General features: G+C 32.0%; 1 protein-coding gene across 1 annotated transcript; it reads left to right on the top strand.

The window, feature by feature from the left end:
- Positions 1-670: 670 nt before the first annotated feature.
- LOC121327751 (short stature homeobox protein) lies at positions 671-12007 on the top strand. The gene is made up of 5 exons (XM_041271935.1): positions 671-1023; positions 3651-3859; positions 7727-7784; positions 8180-8268; positions 10863-12007. Exons 1-5 carry the CDS (start codon positions 771-773, stop codon positions 11106-11108), a joined length of 855 nt encoding a protein of 284 aa, XP_041127869.1. The 5' UTR covers positions 671-770; the 3' UTR covers positions 11109-12007.
- Positions 12008-16590: the final 4583 nt, after the last annotated feature.

Genomic DNA, 16590 nt, shown 5'->3' with positions numbered 1-16590 from the left:
ATTAAACTGAAAATATAAATACTAATACTTACAGTGCTACATTAATAATGAATACAAATAGGATATATGTCAGATACATGTCATTGTAAATAAATAATGTAAACGCCGAACAGGAATGTGAAACAGTATAATTCAGACATCTATATAATATTGGATTCTTATAGACTATCTCACTTATAATTTGATTAAAACTGGATTAGCGTTTGAAACAATGATAGCCATAGATGTATTGCTTTAAATTATTTTGTAATTCAATTATTAACAAGAAAATTGACATGTATCTACTATATCTTCAATTAATTTTGTATTTTAATTTTGATGTACCATTTAAACATAAACCATTAAGCTTATCGGGTCATATGTTATAGATCTGTTTTATTCGCTTGGATATCTATTTAAAAAAATAACAATGCAGGCTACTGTGCTGATCATCCCCGAGCTTACTGTGGCCCCCATGATGTTTACTCTACTCCAGTAGGTATCATAATGAAATGTAATTAAATTAGGAGACTCTCCATTGCTGCATTGATTTCAGGAATAGCTGCTGAAAGTTGAATTCAGAGCGTAGAGCAGTCTATAATTGCTCAAGACATGGAGTTGGGGGCTGGGCTGAAGTAGCCATGTATAAATACTGATCTCAGACAGACATAACAGCAGGAGTGATCTAACCTTCTACACCCCAATATACCGTGTCCATACCCGAGCAAAGCACTGACATTTCTGTTGTAAATAAACAAGTGGATCTCTGTGATCAGGACCACGAGGCAGCTATGGAAGAACTTACAGCGTTCGTGTCCAAATCGTTCGACCAGAAAACCAAGGATAGCAGCAAGAAGGAGAGCATTACGTACAGGGAAGTTTTGGAGAGTGGTTTAGCGCGAGCCAGGGAGCTGGGGAACTCAGAGACAAACCTGCAGGACATAAGTGAAACCAGCAACCACTGCCCAGTACACCTTTTCAAAGAGCACGTGGAGTTAGAAAAGGAAAAAATGAAAGAGTTTAACGTATCAAGGGCTTCTGAAGGTAAGCTACACTTCAGATGTACAGAACGGTTGTATTTTTGGTACTGTGGGTGCAATTGCACTTGGGAAAGATATATGAGCTAGATAAAAGAAAAACGCTGTAACTACATATGACCGTAGTCATTCCTTCCTGAAGCCATGACTTTATCGGCAATACAGGGTTCCTTATATCTAATGCTATATAAAGTCGTATACATTTATATGCATAATATTTTAAGTTTTCTCTGAAAACAAAATGCCATTTTAGATTAAAAGGACATGGACGTTGCTAGCTCCACTTTTTGATATTTGGAGTGGAAAGTATAATATTTTCACTACAATCTGTATTTATGTTATCAATGCTGTTTAAAAAAAAAAATAAGAAAAAAACGGTGTATTTTATCACCTATTCTGGCCTTGCCAGGCTGACTAAAAGGCTACGTTTAGGTTAATTATTAATACATCACAAAATGTACAGTTCTTGTATAATTGTATTTAAAGTGTTATATTGCTGTCCTTTAAATGTGAAATATGCATTATCCATGTATTCAGTTATATTACACTGGTAGACGATATGTCATTAAATGGTTATATGTTTAATAATAATAATAATAATAATAATAATAATAATAATAATAATAATAATAATAATAATAATAATAATAATAATAATAATAATAATAATAATTGCACAATATAATAATGTAGATACCAGTACACAAAACGTAATATAATGTTATAAAGCTATTTGGAGTGCAGAATTAAACAACACAATTTCATTTATGTCTTCCAGTTTTTTTTTTTTTTTTTTTTTTTTTTTAAATAAATAGATATTAATGTGTTATTCATATGTTTAAATCACACGCACATAGGCTATTGATTAAAATGAAAACTGAATTTGTAAAAGGCCTTTTCAAAATCACTGCCAGTTTTATTATACTTATTTAAACCTATAGTTCTATAAATAGTCTAAAGTTAACAATATTCTAATCTCTGTTTAAAAAAAACATTAACATTCCTTTGGACATATTGCTACTAAATCGTCAATTAATAATTGCATACATTTAAGAATACATATTTATATACGATTGGAATCATAATCATAATTATAACTAATAATGACTAAAATAAAAGTACTGAAGGAAAACAGTAAAACAGATTAAGAGTGAACATGCCACCATACAGAAGTTGATTTTTAACATTCTGGTCGACATAACTTTCTTACTCTAAATATATAAACATATTAGATTAATAGATACAGCAATAAGCCTTAGCATAAAACAGCAAACGTTTATTATTATATTATTATTATTATTATTATTATTATTATTATTATTATTATTATTATTATTATTATTATTATTATTATTTAATTTATGACACACATTTCATATTTGACACATTTCCCTGTTGTTGCCTTTTTATATAAAAGAAATGTCAATAAATTAGAGCAAACAATGGAATTGTTTTTCCTATCAACACTTACATTTTTAAGATAAACATGTCATTTGATCATCTGGTGCGTAACACTGGTAAATGTATTTAGTACCCTGAATTCATCCATGATGTTCCTTTCTCTTTTTCATGGCTGTGTGGGTCCTGTATTGTGTCGTGAAACCTGTTAATATTGTGTTTAAGAATGTGTTTAATGCAATTGTTTTTTTTGTTTTTTTTCTGAGCGGGCTAAATTTTATCAAGAATACCTTTATCTTAAAAATAAGCCGGTGAAAATAATACGAAGGCTGGATGTATAAATACAATGTTCATTTAGGAAACATTTAATCAGATGGTTTATATTATGCATCATGTTCTCATATGTCACCAATACAGTTTGTATCCATTTTTGTTAAAACATACTTCTGAATACATTTGCAAGCAAACAAAAGCCGTCCTCGATTAAGCTGAAATTGCTAAGTATTTCAAACATGAAGCTGTGGATTGTATTCGTTGATTGTTTCATCGTAGGCTATACAACATTAGTGCCCGGCACACAAACACATATAAGGCTGCAATTCCTATGGCGTGGACGATAACAAGAAGTTCGGGTTCTTAACGACTTTTCTGGACCTTCTATATATTAATACAAAAGGTTGTTTTTTTCTGTTATGTGTGATCTAACAGAAGGTTTACAACTCTAAAACTGTAGGCCTACATAAAATGCCATGTTTGTGAGCAAAGGACGCCCATACAAACGAGGCGTTCCCATCTCACATAACTTACAGTGGTACAAACAACTTCCAAGAAAGAAAGAAGAAAGACATGGCTATACTTCAGTGTGCTAACTCCCCCTAATTGCCAGACAAACAACTATTGCAAAATAGCATATTACTTCGATACAACAAAATAATACTTGGACCCTGATGTGTGCTACAGTGTATTTTTGGTTCATTTTAAGCCTATCACGCTAATTGTAAAAACATATTAAGTTAGTAATAGTTTCAAAATCTATTATCTATTAAAACATGCATCTCTCATGGGGAACAATGCTATAAGAGATCCTGCATTTCTCTGGTGTTAGCCAGGCAATACAATATTTCACGTTGCATGCTAATCTCTTGATTGCACGTTACCAAAACAAGACAGGTAAACTGAATGCAACAACGTGTGTAAAAAAGCGAGGATTAAGAATTTTTTTTCTTCCTTATGTAGGAATCTATGAGTGCAAAGAAAAAATAGAGGAAGTAAAATCAGAAGATGAGGATGGACAGAGCAAGCTGAAACAGAGACGGAGTAGGACAAATTTTACATTGGAACAGCTGAATGAACTAGAGAGACTCTTTGATGAGACGCACTACCCAGACGCTTTCATGCGAGAGGAGCTGAGTCAGAGACTGGGGCTGTCCGAAGCTCGAGTTCAGGTACTGTAAGGCTTCACTTCCAAAAGTAGCATAGCATTCACTAACAGTTAGCACACACAACGGGGGTAGCTCTTATTAGGACTGAAGTCATTGTATTGTGAATCTTGCTCTTAATTGTACTGTAATTCTTGATATGTATTGTTTGTTTACAATTGTAAGTCACCCAGGGTAAGGGCGCCTGCTAATAAATAAATAAATAAATAAATAAATAAATAATAATCACGTTTTAACAAAAGTACTCACAGTGTTAATTCTTACAAATACCTTGAACTGGGTATCCAGTTGTTTGACATGTACTACTGTATATCTTACACTTGCAGTCTATAATATTGATGATTACTTTGAATGTTAACTTTGTGCATGCTATCATATTTAATTGTACTGTGTTGTTTTTTGGGATTATTGTGTGTTAGATAAACGGACAGTGGTCGAGTTTGAATCAATAGATTCAAAGATTATTTTTTTCTTTTTCCCGGTTGTCCGGACTGTTACCTTGTTATTAAAAATGTTTCTCATTCAGAGTTTATACAATAATGCCATGGTAGGTAATATCGATTATAAAGAGAGTTTCCTGGTAACGTTTTTTTTTTTTTTTTTTTTTTTTAAATAAATAAATAAATAAATAAATAGTTAATAGAAGTCCTAGCCTACAACTCTTAGGGTCGGGTAGTAGCGCACGCGATGTCACAGGAACAGTAGATAGGGTACTTTCTTATTTCGGTATGGATTTACAGAAATATTATTGGTCATCTTTAAATATCCTTTGATAAACATAACAGTGTGGTATTTCTGTTGTCAATGTGTTGTGTCGAAAAAAGCGTATTGCAAACTGAACTCCAAAGGCAGCTAATCGTTAAGTAAAGTACAGACGGCGCAAAATATTATTAAACAGATTACATAGGATGCTAGTGTTATAGAACTAACCTTTGGGGAGTCAAATACTCTTAAGGTGCTGGACCAAGATACTTACATTCCCTTTAAAATGTAGATATTTATATAATAATAATAATAATAATAATAATAATAATAATAATAATAATAATAATAATAATAACAGATGTGACTTTCAAAACCAGCCACCTTTATTTGATTGTATTATTAAAATACTGCAAGCATTGAATACGAAGGGGTGACAATACATAGGCCTATCTGATTCTTGCTTGAGCAATCATTAGAACTGCATTTTTGTGAAGAGATCGCCGGTTTTGGAAATCACCTCGTCAATTAGGCGTGTATTTTTGCAGCTATAGTCAACAGTTGGAAGTTCCTAAGCTTTATTTGTATTGCGTGTGTATCTGTTGGGTTTCCTCTATATTAACATGTATTTGAACTTGTACTTCAACTTGTACTGAGCATGAAAAAAAAGCTTAAACCATAATCGATACGACAATCAATAAATTAGTTCTCACCCCGTGTTTCACTGATTGCGAAGGGTAGCCTACAGAGTATTCAATTGCTCAGAAAAAGGTGGTTTGTTTTTATATAGCATTAATATGCAAATGCACTTAAATGTCTATGACTTACTGTAGCTTAGAAGCTCTTCCTGAAGCTGTTGCACCGGTAAAAGTTTCCCACGTACTGCAGATTGATCTAACCACATCATAAAAATGAATGAAGAGTTTGACCTGCTGCAAGGAGGCTTTTTCTTCTGTCACTCATCTCATATTTTCTTACTTTATCTCTCTAATATCTACCACTGGCTTGATATACCGCTTCCATAAAAACGTATTAGAAATAATTCAATTGTAAAGTAACTGTTTCAGAGGAATATTACTTGTAAAGGAGGGTAGTGGTGAGGATAAACGATATTATAAACCCACTTCTGCAATAGCTTCCTAGCGCAGCTCTTTACATTGACCCTGAGATAAGAATCTGAAAATCTTAAAAAATGGAAAGAATTCCAAAAATAACTAATTGACAGATTTATCCGTAGAGATTGCAATAGGAGAAATATAACCTAAATATAAACCTAACACGTTTTAAATGCACAAACTAGAATGGGACCGACCTGGTTGTGGCAGCACAGTTTCACACTGGCTAGTCATTCCGATCTTCTGAAACAGTATCGTATACTTCCCGTCAGTCGCTGAGAGACTTATTTTCAATTTACGCAGAAAATCTATTGTAAGTAAATCTCATGTCCTGTGGTAGATAGCTCATATTAACCTTTACTTTTAGTGTTGTACAGAAACCCCACACCATCCAGCTGTCAGAGTTCTAATTGAAAGTTATGAGACCATGGTGAGGAGCCGGCAGTAATTCAATTACGACTAATATCTTTTGGTTTTTGGAGCAGAGCTAAATTAAATGTCATTATTCACTGTCTCTAATAAAAATCAAAAGGGAATCAGATTAGAGTATTTGTGAAACGCATTATTGAGTGATCCTTAATGAAGAAATAACTGTCTAAAGCAGTGTACTGTGCTTTACTTAGCATACTCGTGGCTAACTGAAATTGATCCTGAGCTGAAACACTTGATGTATTTGTACCTCAAGTGGTATAGTCTGATTATATGACACTACCACTATTTTAAAAATAGAAATGCATACTATTCTTAACTAAAAGCATCTATTTTCAAATGTAGTGCTTTACAAAAAAACTAAAAACACGTAGCTTATAATTAATATTATAGGTACTGTTTTCATACTTGATAATATTTTTTGTTCTTCATATAACCTAAACTATTATATATATATATATATATATATATATATATATATATATATATATATATATGATATATATATATATATATTTTATTGACAATAATATTTTATTGACAAATGCATAATTACCTCTCCACGACATGTGGTTTAGACCATCTATACGCTGTAAAATGACTTAGACAGCTTGGGTGATTAAACGATGCCCTTTGAAGTCATTCTAGTCACTAATTACGCTTTTAGAAATGCCCAACATTATGGCGGTTGCAGAAGCGGGGAAGTGCAATTTAATATAGGAAGATAAGTTAATATTAAAGAGGCACGTGATCTTTTGGCAAGTAAGAGAACATAAACGCTTGAGGGTCTTTATTTAACTATAAATTGTTTTAAACAAAGTTATATATATATAAAAAAAAGTTATATAAAAAGCAACAATAATCATAGCAGGCTAAGCGTGATTTCAATAATAATAATAATAATAAAAACCAAGATTTTGGTTAAATTTTCATTTACAGTTTTCTTGGGTAGCCTATAGCGAAAATTACCGAAATTAATTTCTTCATAAAGATCTGATCATACTGCAGTCGATATAACGTTAAATATTTTTCCAACAGTCAACGTTTTTTCCTATGTGCAACTATGCACCTTGTATTGATAAACGCAATGTACTTTTTTTCGCCCATATTGATGTTTTAATTGTGAAATGTGTGAGTCAAGGGTTTCATTTCGGTTTTAGAAACCAGTGTTAACATTTTCGTTTTAAGAGCATGATATAAATATAGAACAGCATTTATTGTTTTCTTCTTTTCATTATTATTATTATTATTATTATTATTATTATTATTATTATTATTATTATTATTATTATTATTAAGAAAAGGAAATAGCAAAGAGCAGCCTAGTGATGTATGAATCATGTCAATCATCTTTATGTTTTGTTTTGTTTTTCCCTGGGGCTTGTCACATCCCAGTGCAACCTCCTAAAATGTATAGTTCTAGCTTTCATAGTAGTTTATCAGTGTGTTATGAATGGCTTTGGTTGCAGATTGATTGAGTTAGTTACATTTGTATTTCACATTTCAAATTAATGACATTGTAACTTAGAATTTAGTTCATCTGTCTTCACCAAACGACAAATCGAATCACATTCATGTTTATCGACCCAGTTTCACTTCAATTTACAATGGCCTTTTATTTTTTTAGGTTTGGTTTCAAAACAGAAGAGCTAAATGTCGAAAACAAGAAAATCAAATGCATAAAGGTACCATCATTTGAATTGCAGTCTATTTATAGTTCATTTGGTCTGTTTACTATGTTTATATCATATGTCATAGATTATTAAGGGAATGCTACTAAACAATTTTGTTAAGCCACAGACTAATTTGTTTAATTTTAGTAATACATGGACATCCATCAATGTTTCTGTGGCAAAAATCAAACATAGAAGGAAAAAAGTTTGTCCGGTCCATACAGATGCGCAAATTCAGTAACAATAATTAAATAAAGACCAATTATACTTAATGATAATGTAGAATGTGTTCACAACTATGTGTAGTGGGCTAAAGACATGCAACTATGTATTGATTTAAGAAAACAATGTATGCTGTATATAGGTTTTTCTATTATAAGAGTTACTGATATGGTACTATTTTTTAGGTGTTATTCTGGGGCCAGCCAGCCATTTAGATGCCTGCAGAGTTGCTCCTTATGTGAACATGGGTGCCTTAAGGATGCCTTTTCAACAAGTAAGTCAACATTATTTTAATACATATTTGTCTCATAACATATTTCAAATTGATTGAAAAACACCTGGATGTTGGTTCAATACAAATACGTCACCATATACTGAATCAGATGCAAAAAGGCACTGGCTATATTTCAAATAGATGTACCACTATTCAAAGTTGATACTAGTTATTTTTGCTCTAAAAAGACCCCCCCCCCCCCCCCCCCCCCCCCCCCCCAAAAAAAAAAAAAAAAAAAAAAAAAAAAAAAACTTGAAATAAATCATTCAAGGGAGGTTCATAGGACCTACTCCTTGAATACTAGTCATTTCCTGCTAGTTCTGCAACATTAGCATTTAGGTTTTTGTTTTACAAAAAATAAATAAATAAATGGTGCAAACTGGTAAAAGCTTTGTGAACATGGCTTGATGTATTTTTAAAATATGTTAGACTATGCACACTTTAGAAAACAGGTAATTCCATTATTACAGGCTACAAATTATATTTTCATCTCATTTAGAAGTATCTAGTGATTAATTTTAGCAGCGATTTTAAATGGTTTTCATATGTTTCTAAAATAACTGCCTTCAAGACATCTCAGAATATCTAATCCTACAAAAAAAAAAGTTTGAAAGACTTTTCATCTTCAATTAGTGACAGGAATCTTACATTTCAGATTTAACTTATGACTATTCACAAGTGGTATGTTAAATATTATCTGTCAGACATGGAACAGACACTGTTTTTGAATAGTAGTGCAATAGTAATAACCACATTACACAAATGGCACAGTGGTTCTAATGAGAGATGACATTCCACTGCTATCCAGAAAACCAAAAAAAAAAAAAGCTTGTTAATTGATTTAAGCTGTGTGTTATTCATGTTTTGAACAAGAACAAACTGGTTTTTATTTTTTTTATTTTAAAGGGCCATACTGTCAGTAGTAATCACGTTTTGTATTACCTTAATGTTTTAACATGCTTTGTGCAAATCCATAAATAAATACATAAATAAATAAATAAATACACATTTTTAAAAAACCTAATCAGCATACGGATTTACCTTTTTTTAAATAGCATCCAACAGTACATTGATAAAATACAGCATGTTTTAGGAACATGTAAATACCTCATCAGATTCTTAAACAGCATATTGTACAATACAAAATACATTTCTGGAAAGGACATTGCTTTCTTAGCATATGTTCGTGTTATTAATGCCTGTTAATGGATCTATTCATTATTGATGGTGTTTTAAATGGGGCACTCTGGAAAGTTCTGTCAGTGTTGATTGTTTTCTTTTGTAAAGGATTGTTTTTTAGTTAGTGATAGTCTGTGAAAGTGTAAGGTTTTACACAAGATTAATTTACCCAGAATTATCATTAGAAGATATTTATTAAGCAGAGAAAAGACATCCAATGAAGAAACCAAACCAAAAGTGACCAGGTGTATAATGTAGTGGCCTGTACGTTGGTGTGTCTTATGTATTTTTGATTTATTATTGTTATTTTAAAAATAAATAAATATGTGGATGGTATGGAGTAAATATCATGTATCTGTGTAATATAGATTCTTTGAAGAAGCCTTGTGATAATGAGACAGGGGCGCTGGAACTAGGGGTGCTGGGGGTGTGGCAGCACCCCCTTGGCTTTGCATGGCTTCCATCATATACAGTGGTTACAGTTTTATTCAATGGCTTTCAGCACCCCCACGTTAAAAATTGTTCCAGTGCCGCTGTAAGGGGATGCCTATGCAAAGTAATACAATGTAACAAGAACCTAAGCTGAGCAGACCTTTCACCCCCAGTGAATCAAATTAAACAAGATGGGATGTAAGTGACAAAATGTTTTTTTTTTTTTTTTACCCAGTGGCTCTTTGGGGCACAAGTGAAAAACATTTCCGTATCCCCTACACAATTCGTTAACACAGCAAGAAAATTAAGTTGACGAGGCAGAAAATAGAAGACATTTTTAAAAATAAAATAAAAGGCTAATGCAGAATGACATTAAGGCATTGAGGTGGTGTTTAGTTCAGTATTGAGTTCCCTGCGCTAATGCAAGAACTTGAAAGCCCTTCTATCTCATATTTCCACCACCTGTTGTCCCAGCAAAAGTCCAAGTTTAAAATTGAAAATCACAATGCAAAAATGCATGACCTCTTTGACTGTGGTCCATTAACACATCACTTTACCACCCCTTAGAGAAATGTTATATATTCATGTGACTAATCCTGAAACAAAAGAAAATACAAAAGAACAATATTCTACAGAGAAAATTGCTGCCCTAGGAGTATAAAATATTTGACCAGCTGAGCAATATGTTTATATACAATATTTTTTTTTTCTTAAAACCTTTTTCCAACTGTACATTATAAATTACAATATAAAAATAAAATAACAGATACATTATGAGAACAATAAGGTACAAGCATGATTTCTTTTTATGTTTTTAACAAAACAAAACAAATATATTGAAATTTAAAATCCTGGAAAAAAATTCCTTTTCTATCTCTAATATATATTTTACAGTACATTATTTTAGGGACATTTTATTATTTGGTTATATATAATCATAAATGGTGTTGGTATATTTTAAAACCATTATTTTTCAATCGCAGGTTCAAGCTCAGTTGCAGTTGGAAGGAGTCACACATGCCCATCACCACCTCCACCCTCACCTTGCTGCTCACGCCCCTTACCTGATGTTTCCTCCCCCGCCCTTTGGACTACCAATCACCTCGCTGGCTGAGTCAGCCTCTGCTGCAGCAGCTGTAGCTGCTGCCGCCAAGAGCAACAGCAAGAACTCCAGCATTGCTGACCTCAGGCTCAAAGCAAGAAAACATGCTGAGGCGCTGGGACTCTGACCTCCAGTCTTCTTTGTCGGCCTGAACTTCAATAATTGCTCCTCGCACTGCTTTTTAACAAGACTTTAGCTGTGAAAAGGCCAGGACACAAAAATACTCAAAATTGTCACAGAACCAGCTGCCAAAACACAACCACTTTTTGAGATGATAAGTAAAAACCAATGAATTCCTGCTTCCTTCTTTACTTTGCAAAATAGCCAAGATCTTGGTGAAGGGATACAAAGACACAGCCTGTTGGAACTTCAGTATTGTGGTCAATTTACTTTTAAAGCCAATGGAGCTTACAAACATCTGGATATTGTCCTCAAACAGAATAGGAAGTGTGCTTTTTTTGGGGAAAAAAAGTCATTAACATTTATTATCAGCAAACTGTGTGACTAAATGACACTGAGGCTTTGGATATTCAACTTGCAAAAATGACCCTTTCTTGCCCAGTGCATGTTTAACTGAAACCGTTAACTCTTTGGGGCTGGCCTCCATTGTACTAGAGATTTTGCCAACGTTATTATTTCACTGCCACAATAATCTTCCACTGTTTCAATCTACTGCAAAGGGGATGTTCTTTGATTTAGTATGGACCCTTAGGGAGCAGCTGTAGCAATCAAATATTATCTCCATTCAGCTTGATTTTTTTTTGAGGGAATTACAGCACTGTTCAGTTACAGCATTTCTGCAGATTTTATAGTGGCAAGATCAATATAGTTGTTACTCTTTGTTAATTAACAATGTTATGACTTGGGAATGAAGTGCACTGCACTTCCTATGATGTTTTTAATTGTTTACAATCAGTGTTACAAGCAAATGCTACTTACAAAAAATAGAAAAACAGAATGGGTTTAACTTGTAAACCCATTCCTGTGTAATAAAGACAGTGGTGATACATATTTAAAAAGGACAAACAAGGGTAACTGCAATTATATATATATATATATATATATATATATATATATATATATATATTATATATATATCGTATATACAAGCATTTGTTTTTACTGAAATGCAATTATGTGCAGTAAAGTGCAATACTGTAAATATTATTAAAGTTTTGTCAGATTAGCAGCAAATTGTTAAAGAAAACAATGATTTTCAGTCTTTAGGCACTGAAATCGGCGTGTTGCATTTCCTTGCCAAATGAACAGCCATTTTATGACAGATGTATGATTTCATAAGCAATCATCTGCCATAACTCTTGGAGTTTGCTTATATTTAAAACATAGTTTTGTACAAATAAACAATGATAACTTGTTGGGGTAGACAATGACACTTTTTAATGTTAATAACAAAAGGACGACTAGGATCAAAATATACATACAATCTTATTTGACATCTGGTTTACAGATGCATTCGAAACCATTTTGTCATTCCTCAAAATAATAAAACCAATTTAATTTGGGTGTCTTTCATTCTTTCTTTCTTTCTTTGTATTCAAATCTGTTTTAATATTCAAAAACCTAATTTAAGAAATGCAATGGGTATTTTTTCAAGGGTATCTGTTTTCATTGTGCAAGACAAGTCTGAACCCCTTGGAAATTTGGAAATCCAAATAGATTCCAATGTGAAGACTGTAACAGTAATGATCCTTGTCTACCTCTAACAATTTGTTATTAATCGTGAAACACATTTCACAAGCCATCTTAGCAACTGTTTTGCATTGTCTTCATTTTTTTAATGATAAAATCCATAGGTGCTTTTATTTATTGTTTTGTCTGAAAGTTTATAAATGAGGAATATTTTAATTATAAGTGTAAATTTTACATTGCTTTGCATTTATTTTTTATATATATATTTCTTTTTTAAATGTGAATGCAGTAAATTGTTTGCATAATATGTAGTGTGTCTGAGTTTACAAACATTTCAGGGATGCTCCAAAAATATACAAAACTGCTCAAATATGTCTATCTTTATTTTTGGCTCCACAAAACTTGTTGTACCAAACATTTTATTTAGTTTTGTGACTTTTATGCAAGCATGCTTATACATAGATTAATCTAACAGTTTAGTTTAAATTGAGTATTTTGTTGAATCATACAATATGAGTGTACATCTTGTATAAGTAAACTGTTAATAAAGTTATAAGTATTTGTACTGAAGTGTAATTACATATTTTCTGTTCATCTCATTTCTGTGCTCCAGATAGATGAAAACAACTCTTCAGAAATTGCCAGAAATTACAAACACATTTAAATTTTACTCTGAAATGGCCCTTTTCTCTTTTATTATTTCTGTACTGCAACTCTCTGATATGCCTTGCTTAAAAATGTTTAACATAAGAAGATTGACACAAAATGTATTGTTAAAAGGATCACTTAAAATGAATACAGATTAGAAGGGGCCTGCAAGCCCACATCATTCTTGTTAACAATATTGATGGTGATCAGGATTCTGCCATTATAACCCAAAGTAATTACTCGTGAAATGCAGATTATCAGGTCCTGATTCAAAGGGAGTTTATATGAAGAGTAGAAATGTCAGTTGAAGAGATAGATTCACTATATTACACTGTATGGCTTTCTGTAAGATGATGAAAACAAACTGTCAATGAACAAGCTTAAGTTGTTTACAGCTGAAATCAGCAGAATTTTTTGAAGGAACTTATACCCACAATTACAACAACATAGTTCAAAACTAAAGCTGTATTTCATCAATGTATCTGTTTCTTAGCAGTGTTTATTTTATTTTTCTTTAAAAAAAACCAAAACAAAAACATTTGCATGACACTCAAGTGACATCGACAACTAGCCAGGTTTAACACTATTTATTTTCAGTTCATACATGCCGCTGTTGAAAGCATTATAATGTTTTCAAGCATTCCCCCAGATGTATTTCGTGAAACACTGTTTGTGTGCATTACAATGTCTCTATAGTACATTTTGGATGTATATGACTTCCCATTTGGAATGCCATTCCAGATGTGTATACATGGAGTCATTTTAGTACACTGCATAATGCTTTCTTGTCTGAATAATATGGATGAAAAAACAAAACTGCTTCCTGTTAAGCAACTATGGCTTGTGACCAAGAAAGGCCTCAACAATAAAGTGTATTATTTGCATAATGTATGATTATTCTGCTAAAATGAAAAATACCTTCTTATATTAATTTGAAAAAAAGAAGCCTTTGATATATATTCATGTCTCAGCTTCCAGGAAAAGGAACACTTTTTTTTTAGCACAGACACAGATTTTATGTCTCCTTTTTTCTGTTCTTTTGGCTTACATTGTTGGAAAATATCCAATGGATAGACAATATTTTTGTTGTAAATATGAATCAAGCTATTTCATTTACTGAGGGGTAGCTAATGAACATTTTCTAGTGAAGCAGAGCACTATTCCTTTCAGCACACTGCAGGTTATGCTTACAAAGGGATGGGAAATTCACATCCAAATTACAATAACTTCCTTCAGCTTTATTGGTCATTTGCTTGTCCTTTTTATTCAGAGAAAATAAAATAGCATAAAAGTTGTTTATTTGTTAACTGTACGCCTTTATTTTGTTTAAAAACAAACTGACTTCATAGCGGAAGCCTACTTGTTAGATACACTGTACTTTTGTGTCGACAGCATTTACACTTTTAAATATTTATTGGCTTATCTATCTACAGTATTTATTTATTTACTTGACTATATAATGGTTAATAATTACTTGTTTCTCTAACAAATTACTTTCTGTTGCAGATATGAAACAAATGCACTATTAAAAACCTGCCAGAACCTACCCAATGATAAAGCATCATGTCATCTTAGATGGTCCTATCCAATGAGTTTGTATAAAATCGATATATAATGTGAGTAAATGAACTACTGACACCACGTGTTTCACTCAGACACTTATGTGACCCTTTGTTTTAAATAATAAATAAATAAAGAGCATGACAAAGATGCACTGGTTAAAAGAAAAGGCAACTTGAAAGTAAAAAGGAATGTAAAATGTTTCACAAATAATTGAATTTTAAAATGAGCAGCACCAGCTTTCCTGAAATACTACAAGTTAACTGGGATTTAATACAATAAATTGAAATACTACAAGTTAACTGGGATTTAATACAATAAATGTCAAGACATAAACTTGCACTCCAAGTAGAGCACTCATTGTCGTATGATGGTTGCCCTCTAAAAGGAACAGGATATTAGAAACTTGAAACACCATTTAAATTGTGACTTAACATTTTCAGAAAGAAATCTGGTACACAGTTTTAAAACTATTTTGTTCCGCAGGAATAATATAATCTAAAATTGTCATTATTAGGTGGAACAGTAATTGCCACCGGGAGACCCTGGACCTGTAACTATTGCTGATAACGACGGTCTATATATATATATATATAATATATCTATATATATATAATATATATATGTTAATTGTTGTTAATCACAGGAAAATATCCTTATATCAATGTGTCCTGAGTATATTTTGGAAAAGATTATGTTTCGTGATCAGAAAACTACTAAAATATACACAATTAAGTCTATGTATTAAGTCTTGTATAAAAAGTAGCAAACTACAGCAGTGGATAGCATGCCAAATGCAGGGCTAATTGTGCCTGTAGCAAGGCAGGAAAGCTCTCAATATGGAGTTCACATACGTGAAGGTCATGTAAAAATAGCGTTATCAAATGACTATTTCATAATTGTCTCTGAATGCAATACACTAAGGCAATGTTGTTTTTATACTGCTGTAAACCATCATTTTATACAAAAACAAAATTGCAATTGTGTGCATGTCTAAATAACTACTGTATTCATGGGCCCTTGGAAGCTTATAGCATCAGGTTTTCCTGCTACAGTTTGCATTAACTTGAAACTAGGGATCTTTAAAGCAAGCAGATGTATTTTTTGTATTGTGACAGACACTTTGACTTCAGGTTCTTTCTTTTTTATTTATGTATTTTTTTATTATTATTTTAAGTTATTTCTGTTTAATCCCAGAAGTTACTTTACAACCCACTTTAATTTCTTGTCTGATCATTTACAATGTGTTTTATCTGGATTAACCTCTTTTAGAGAGTTTTTTTGGCAATCTTTTATATTTTAATATGGATCTGGAAGTTAAAATGAAGCCTTGCTGCTATTGGTCCCACAAAAACACAGCTTCAGCACCTTTCAGTAAGTTCTAACAACTCCCCTACATTTAAACTTCAGAAGAAAACAAAAGTCTAAGTGCTACATGAAGTCACTGTAACTATCGTGAGATCAAAGGGCATCTTTCACTCAAGTTTATTTTGGTTTAGCTTAGGTTTGCTTTGTTGGCTAATGCCTATAAATGTATTATGGATTAACCACAGTGCACAGCTATATTAAAACTAACATGTTAATACTGTTCTGTTATTCTTCCTAACAGTGGTGCATGATTTGTTTCCATGGTAATTCGCTGAAATTGTATAACTATAACTAACTATAACTATAATATAACTATATATATATATATATATATATATATATATATATATATATATATATATATATATATATACACAGTATTA

The sequence above is a fragment of the Polyodon spathula genome, chromosome 15, assembly GCF_017654505.1.
Source record: "Polyodon spathula isolate WHYD16114869_AA chromosome 15, ASM1765450v1, whole genome shotgun sequence".
Lineage (NCBI taxonomy): Eukaryota > Metazoa > Chordata > Actinopteri > Acipenseriformes > Polyodontidae > Polyodon > Polyodon spathula.
Note: the sequence above shows the minus strand (reverse complement) of the source record. Positions and strands in the feature narration are given on the sequence as shown.